The sequence below is a fragment of the Anomalospiza imberbis genome, chromosome 6 (genome assembly GCF_031753505.1).
Source record: "Anomalospiza imberbis isolate Cuckoo-Finch-1a 21T00152 chromosome 6, ASM3175350v1, whole genome shotgun sequence".
NCBI lineage: Eukaryota > Metazoa > Chordata > Aves > Passeriformes > Viduidae > Anomalospiza > Anomalospiza imberbis.
In genome coordinates, this window is record NC_089686.1 from 34,059,663 (window position 1) to 34,068,044 (window position 8,382).

General features: G+C 44.5%; 1 protein-coding gene across 7 annotated transcripts in view; it reads left to right on the forward strand.

Annotated features, from left to right (window-relative positions):
• Window positions 1-5,458, forward strand: part of PLEKHD1 (pleckstrin homology and coiled-coil domain containing D1) — a 30,385-nt gene extending 24,927 nt beyond the window's left edge. For all 7 annotated transcript variants that reach the window (XM_068193238.1, XM_068193239.1, XM_068193240.1 and 4 more), the window contains 4 exons: window positions 497-629; window positions 2,369-2,513; window positions 2,687-2,836; window positions 3,238-5,458. In XM_068193238.1, coding sequence (XP_068049339.1) covers window positions 497-629; window positions 2,369-2,513; window positions 2,687-2,836; window positions 3,238-3,398 — 589 coding nt within the window. In that variant the 3' untranslated portion in view covers window positions 3,399-5,458. The remainder of the gene's footprint in view (window positions 1-496; window positions 630-2,368; window positions 2,514-2,686; window positions 2,837-3,237) is intronic.
• Window positions 5,459-8,382: the final 2,924 nt, after the last annotated feature.

Here is an 8,382-nt window from a genome sequence, read left to right on the forward strand (position 1 = left end):
TGAAGTGGGGAAAGAGGACACTTCTGCTCAGGCTTAGTGGTGCCAAATGATGTGACTGTCTGCTGACTTGCTTTTTGGTTGCCAGCACCAGACAAGTCTGGAAGCTTGTCTGGTTCCAGTGGCAGGAGTTCAGGTTGCAAATCCTTCAAAGGAGACAGAGTGAGGCAGGGCAGCTGAACTTGGTCCCTGTTGGGCCTGCTCCTTTCAAACCAGGACTTGGGCATGTGAAGGTGTTCATGGCCTGTCCATAAGGAGCGTTTGGTGCTCCTGGGCCTCATCTGGGAGTTGAGACTGCTCCATTCAAGAACCGTCCAGCTGGCTTTCTCCAGCAATGCCTGTGTTATTGGAATGGAGCACACAGTGCTCCTGTTAGTGTCTCTTTGCTCTGGGCAGTCAGGTAGTTGAGCATGCCCCATTGTGACACTGAGCTCCTTTCCTTCCTGTGAGTTGTGTTGGGGTGGGAATGGTCATCTTTGTTTGCTGTGCCATGCACCAGGATGAAGGAGAATGAGGAGCGGTCTCGAGCACTGGAGGAGGAGCGGGAGTTTTACTCTTCCCAGTCGCAAGCGCTGCAGAACTCGCTCTCGGAGCTGACTGCAGAGAAACAGCAGGCAGAGAGAGACCTCAAGGTATCCCCTGCATATGTCACATATTGCTGTCCCTGGGCTCAGAGTGCTTCCATTTTCTCTTTCAGTTCATTCCCTATCAAGTCAAACTTTTGGTTTTATTTAGTTTTCACATTTTGGTTATAAATCTTCATTAGCTGTGGTTCATATTGCCAACTGTATCCTGGCCTGCATCCAAAGCAGAGTAGCAGGCAGGGCGAGGGAGGTGATTCTGTCCCTCTGCTCCACTCTGGTGAGACCCCACCTGCAGTGCTGCATCCAGCTCTGGAAGGATATCGACCTGTTGGAGTGAGCCCAGAGGAGGACCACCAAGGTGCTTGGAGGGCTGGAGCACCTCTCCTGTGAAGACAGGCTGAGAGAGTTGGGGCTGTTTGGCCTAGGGAAGAGAAGGCTTTGAGAAGGAAATTTTTATAGGAACTTTTACAAGGACATGTAGTGATAGCACAGGTGAGATTGGCTTCGATCTGAAAGAGGAGAGGTTTAGATTAGAAAGAAATTCTTTACTGTGAGGGTGGTAAGGCATTGAAACAAATTGCTTAGAGAAGTTGTGGATATTCCATCCTGGAAGTGCTCAGGACTGGGTTGGATGGTGCTCTGAGAAACCTGGTCTAGTGAAAATTATCCCTCCCCGTGGGCGAGGGGTTGGAATGAGATGATCTTTAAGGTCTCTTCCTACCCAAAGCACTATGATATCATGGTAACACATGAAATTGCTATCTTATATCTATGTAGTACTACTGTTTATTTTCATATCCTGAAGCCTAATTAATCCATTCAGTACAAGTATTTTAATTTGTTACTGTGAAAGCATAATCCATAGATGAAGGGAAAGAAAAAAAGTAAAAGAGGAAAGTAGACACAATCAAGAATAAAGGTGATTTCAAAGAAATGCTAATATGGATGTTGCAGAACTGAGCAGACATCTTCCCTCCTCACTTGTGCTCAGAAAACCAACCTTAAGACTTTTAAATCTTCAGTAACCTCTGCAAGAACTTGGTTTCAAAAGCAGAGGAATTCAGCTGAGGGACCAGCCCTTCTTCGTAACAGACAATACATTAATCTATGCAAAGGTAACTGGACAAAGTATGGTATTTTATTTCAACCTAAATAATGTAAAGGTTATGTAAATAATGGGCTGTTTGGCACTCAAACTCCTTTTACAAATATTTTGTAAAAAAAAAAAAAAAACCCTGAGTTATTTTTTCCTGCACCTCCAATATTTTCTTATCTTGTAACTTTCTACTTGGCCAGACTAAAGCTAAGTTGACCTAAGCTGTGTAGTCTTTCTCATTTGCTAAACTAGTATAGTATTTCTAACTTTTCTTGTGTTTTGTTTCTGAAACTAAGCACTGTACATCCCTTTGTGGGAATTGACTGCCTTTATGTCAAGTCTGTCTCAGCTGGATTGATGTCCTTCTGTTCCTGCTAAGCTGCAAGTACTTGCATTAGCACAAATTCATGTATTGAAATACCATCTCTGATTCCATATGGTTTATGCAATGGGAGGAAAACTGTGAAAAATGAAGTCAGAGTAAAGGAAAATTACTACAATAGTCTAGACTTCAGATTCTGTCTGAAGACATGAGAAACAACTTTATATTGTCTTGCAATATTTCTAAGGATTTCCATCACTGTTGTCTTTTCATTTTCATCCATGGCAAGTCCCTCACAGACCTTGTGAGTTACCAGGATGTTTACTGAGAAACAAGCTGTTTTCCAGCAATTCTTATTTTCTTCCTCAGGCTGAAGTGAAGGTACGCATGGATCTGGAGAAGAGACTGAGAGAGGCTGAGGAAGCGTTGCAGAGCTTGGAGCAAGGCTTAAATTCTCTGAATTGCAACAAGGAGAAAGAGAAGAAGATGAAAGCAGATGTCAGTAACTTGAGAAGTAAGTTAGTCATCCAAAACGTTTTTTCTGATGATATTCTGGAGCTTTACGGATTGTTGTTCATGAAGGTCATCATTACCTGGCTCAGCCCATCAATGAGTGCAGTCCCTTGTGACTGGTTCATTGTTTGGAGTGTCTGTCCCATCACTGTAACAGTGGTGTTCTCTTCCCAGAGTTCTTTGAAGAGTGCATCCGCAATGCTGAGCTGGAGGCCAAGATGCCTGTGATCATGAAGAACTCCGTGTACATCCACAAGGCTGCCACTCGCCGCATAAAGAGTTGCCGCTTCCGCTGCCGGAGAACCAGTGCTTCCTGGAATGACAGTAGGTATCAGGCAGCCTTCTACTTTATATCCTGCAGGAGAAGATATGTGCCCATGGGACTGGCAGAGCAGTAAAGTCTGCAAATGTTGTTTGTATTTCATGTTCCTTAGCAGTAGAATGGAGCCACAGTGCAACTTGGAGCTTCCTTTCCCAGAGAGCAGGTACTGAGCCTGTGTACTTGTTGCCCATTTTTTTATATATGTTGAAAGCTAAACCTCTGTGATGGTCCTGGGCCCCTAAAAAAACATACTAAAATATGACTTCATCAGAATGCCTAATCACAGACTGAGTTAGGCTCAGTCATGTCGGTCACGTGGCTCATGAAAACTCTAGTGAAGCTTTACCTTCAGTTTGTGTCCCTGATGGAGAGTGCTTACCTTTCTGTGCTGTTCTTGTTTCAGTGAAACAGTCACAGTCCTTCATCTTCTCACATGCAGAAGCTGAAAACATTGAAGAGCTGAAAGAAGCAGCCAAAAGACTGAGCCGGGACCAGCGCTTTAGGAAAACTATCTATCAAATCATGAGGTCACAAAAGGATTCTGCTTCAGGGGACAAAAAGTGACTCTTCTTGGGAGGGGGCTTCTGAGATCAACCTGCCATTCAGCTCTGCAAAAGTTACAACCTTGGGCACTAGGCTCAGAAGGGAGATCTGGCATTTGGTGGGGAAGTTGGGGGAGAGTTGTGTGTAGGCAATCCCTTCAGTTATTGGCTTTGCTTTAGTTTGAGTGCTCCCTGCAGCCTGGCAGACCTCCTCTGCTGATCACTCCAGACCTGTTTGCTTCAGCTGCTTACATTAAACCATGTTTTGCCAAGATGCCACAGTCAGTGTTAAAGTGAACCAGAGACCATAGCTTAGGAAGTGCCTCTCCTCTCCTTCCCTGTCTAGTCTGTCTGCCAAACACAACTGCTTCTGAGGAAACCTTTAGCAGCCTATGTTCCAGCTAGTGTAATCTCCTCAGCTGAGCACAGCTCACCCTGTTCTGCCTGATCCCCCCTAGGAGTTGGCTCGCTGCACAACCTCAATTTCCTGAAGACTGCAGCAGTCCCAGCCTCCCAAGCACAGCCAAAAGTATCAAACACAGGGCCAAACTTTTTGTCTTGATGCTACATCATTTCAAGCAAACAGCAACAACACAAGGTGAAGACAACAGGAGGATGCTGTGGATTTGGGTCCAAGGAGGACCCAAAGAAGAGCTTATAGGTAACTCAATGCATTGATGCAAGCTGAAGGGAGAGTTCTGTTGTGTTGATGGTGGGCAGAACATTCCAGGGCCACCTTTGCACATTTTTTTGCACTGGGACATCTAGTTGTGTCAGAACTAGGGAAGGTGTTAGCTATTGGCTATCTGTTCCTCAGTGGGAAGAAACCTTTGACTCAGTTTTAATGGCTTCCTCAATACCTCTGTAAAACAAGCTGGAGGGCAGGAGGGTGAGGACTGCCCAGCAACAAAGTGTCCAGTGCCACTTCAGGCAAGCTGTAAGGGCTGTGGAAGAGGAGTACAGGGGAGGAGTCACTCTGTTGTGGAACGCCTTGCAGCCTCCCCCACCTATTTTAAGCAAGTAGCTGGTTAATAATTACCCATGCTGTAGAAGCAGCACTGCCTGGTGCTTACAGAGCACAGGATAAGCACGCTCGGAGTGATGCCCTGTTTTCTCCTGCATATTAATTGGGAAATAAAGAAATTGAAAATACAAAAGTGAGTAAAGTAAGCAGCAGAAGTACAGATCGAGGTTAGGGTAAAGTGCAGATTTAATGTACCTTTCATGGCATCAGGACTCCTGGGTATTATGTATGTCCAGTGACACACAGGTATTTGCTTGCCACTGTCCCAGTCAGACTGTGACAGTGTCCACTCACAGCCTTTGGCTTCTGGCCACCTACATAATTCCCTACCAATTTAGTGTTGTTCCTAGGGGTAAGTCAAGGATGAGGCTGGGAAGCAAGCCTTGGCTTACCAGCCAGTGGAGAGGGGTTAATGCTGGGTGGAGGAGCATCCTGTGACAGTGTGGTGCTCCTGGATGGAATCACTCTAGTGTGACCAGAGGAAAAGCTTTGAAAGCACAGCCTGTAGTTCCCATTTTAGTCAGTTACTGACTAGTATCCTTCTGCCAGGCATTGGGAGGTTTCATCCAATTAGAGGATCCAGCTCTGAAGGAGAATGTTTTTGTGATAATAGGTGATATGGTAGGAGAAGATTGTTCCCATCTTTCCTTAGCATACCTGATCCTTCTCTGGTTTATCTGCTTATGTTTATATGCTAGAAAGTCACAAATGAATTCTTGCTCCTACAAGGCTGAAGGGCTGTGATAAAGCGATACAGAAATGTTTTTTTTTTTTTCCTTTATGCTGTTTTCAAATTATCTCTGGCTATTTTCCAGTTACATGGTCTATATTAGGTGATGCTGGAAGGGACAGAATAAAGGATAGCTAGGGAATGCATCTGTAATTCAGGCAGTTAGGAAAACGATGGCCTGTGAATACAGCATTTTTATTCTATTACCATCAAAGCCACAATATGTGACTCTTCAGAAATACTGTATGCAGGAGGTAGCCACATCAGGTCTTCCTTTACTGTGCATATTGACAGCAATAAGTAAATAAAAGTTATGCGGAGACTAGAATGAATTCCTGTGTGTTCTTGATACATTGTCACCAAAATGATGTTAAATTGTCTCTGCAGGACTTCAAAGAAATCATTGTGACACTCTCATTTACTGCCAGCGCAGTTACTCTGCTTCACTGAGTTGTTGTGTAACGTGCTTAACATCGCCTCTCAGAAGGATTGAGTGTATGTAAAAAGCTTTCACCCTTGCTACCCACTTCCACTTTTAAATTGTGCATAAAGTTAAAGCAGAATGTATCACATCTGAAGTAGAAAGCTCCCACTTGCTTAGCTGAAGTCGGTGAACAACTCTCTGTGTAACCAGCAAGACGTGCCCTGAGCCACCTGTGAGGAGGTGCTTTCCATCAGTCATTCCCTGCTGCACAGCAATCTACTACCCTGTAATCTCCCTGGCAGAGCCAGCATGGAGCTGTGTCTGTGCACCACAGCATCTAAATTAAGTGACTGTCTCCTTTCAAAGGACACAGAAATTACTGATTTCAATGTTCTCTGTGTATTTTTAACGCAATGCAGTAACAGGAAGATGGCTTAGGAAGCTCACCTCAGTTCAAATAACTTCCATTAGTAATCCTAGATTGCTTTCTTCTGCTGGGAAAACTGGGAATGAGGTAATAAATTCCTCCAATGAGAAGAGTTCTCTAACTTGTTCTCTTGTGTCTGAGGACAGAAGAAAATACAGGATGGTTTGCACCTTTAAGATTTCACTTCAGGAGTTGCAGAACACCTAGACTGTCTCTGAAAAGCCTGTGGCCATTCTTCACCACCTCCACATTCTGGGTAACACCTGGTAACTTCTTTTCTCTCTGAAGATGCTCCCTGTTGTTCCTGTCAGAGACACTGGCAAATGTGAAGCCTGCTGATTTCCTCTGCATTGTCTTGGCTACTTTTCACAGTGTGAAGGATGGACACTGTCAAAGGTTCAATTAACTGATTTAAGGGTTAACATCATCCTCCTTGTAAGATGCACAGGCTGTTTCAGTCCCTAGTGAAGAAGAGTGGTTCCTGCTGGAGTGCCCACCACCCCAAGGCTTTGCTCTTGCACAGAAGTTAATGTCAGAGAAAAAAAGGCAGCCCTAGCCCTGCTGCCCCCAGTCTGTGCTGCTTCTAAAGCAGAAAAGTGGATAAGAAATGGAAATTGCCCTTGGGGCCAGAAGTAGATAATAAAGGATAAATGGTTGCTGGTGCGTGTCGTGCATTGCTGTGCCTGGCACACAACTGACATAAGCTGGTAGCAGTTTTCAGCGACAAAGCATGGCTTCTTTTTAGCTCCAGATAGTAGGCAGGCTTTTTGCTTGGGACTTAGTGTAATATTAGTGTATCTCTATGGAAATAAGATGATAGATTTCCATAGGAATAGTCTGTTTTGATTTGTTTCAATGCAGTCACTTTTTGTGGTTGTTAGAGGGACAGAAGCTGGCTCATATTGTATCCAGTAAGGAGAGGTTTGCTCCCAGGAAAGTGGCCCATGCTCTGAAAGTCTTGCCCAAGGCAGGGACTTGCCTGGACACTCAGTGCTCCTTGGTGCTTGTGTGCCTGTGAAGGATGCATTAATTCTGGCATCTTCTTCCTCATGCACAAGGACAACTCTGCAGTTTTTTGCCTAGCCTGTGTACAGTTTTTTACCCACCTAGTCTGAGCATGGATTTGAGTGGGTGAAATGACCAAGCAAGAGGAATTGTTGTAGTGAGTCACCTGAGAGCTGGGTCTGAGGTGGCCTGTTGAACAAACCAGTGCAGTGTGTTTCTGTGTACTGAGACAACATCCCTTTTTCTATATTAAGTAACACTTCTTACTGCAAGTTTATCTCTGTGGATATTCTCAGTTCAGTCAGAGAGAAAAAGAGAAGATTTTCAAACCAGGCGAGAACCTGGGAGACAGTTGGGAAAGAATGTAAATAATTCTCTAATCTATCTTGTTGTTCCCATTGTTTATAGATATGTTCTGCCACTGTGCGCCATCCACTGTACACCAATGGTGTGAGATGTTTTTACTCTAAGACCAATTAAATTAGTCCGCACGATGTTCCCTATAAATAGAGCGGCGCATTTGAAATAAATCAGAGTTCATTCTCTAGCCTTTGACTTGGAGTCTTCTCGTTCCCGTCCTGTTCTACGGCGACAAATCTCCACAGCCAAAATGCAGAAAGATCCAACTGAGTACTCAGGACTGTGAGTCCTTCCTGCTCTTTGCAGGATACACTGTAGTGCTTGAACCAACATACAGATTTTGGGTTTTATTCTAGTAATTGGCAGATCTGGCACTTCAAAGGAAGAAAAATTATAAAGGCCATTTAGTGGGGTTAAAAAAGGCACCTTTTGCTAACTCAGAGGTGTTGCAATAAATAACTCAGCAGGGTCATGTGCTCTTATTTTGCTGTATCCTGAAAAGTGCAAACTTTGCATTGCTTGAATTACTAAGTGAACTCTGCTTACCCTTGAGTTCTTCTTGACTGCACCCCTGCCTCAGACCTCTCTGTGGAAACCACCCAAGAGTGGCAGGATATGTCCTCTCCTAGAGCTGCTCTTCTCGTTGGTTTCTTCATCATTAATTCTGGGGAAGGAGAGAGCTCCCTGTTCCTCCACACATCAGTGGCTGCCGACAGGAGGTACAGTCCCTGCCTCTCTGACATGAGGAAAATAGGTTCTGTTTTCTGTTGTGGGTTTTTGTACCTAAGTTCTGCAAAACAGAAATTAATATTTTTGACATCTCCAAGTTAATAAGGGGGTTTGAAAACAAGCTGTTTGTGGTGGGTGTGAGCAAACTGAGTCCCTGCAATGGAATTAGGCTCTGTTCAAAAGAGGTTCTGGCTCTCAGCCTTGATGGAGTAAGGCTGGAGGCTTGTTTCAGTCACTGCTGAAAGCACAGCCATGACCAGGGCGATAGCATGTTTGGCAGAGCTCTGTCTTTGGGACACCTCACAGA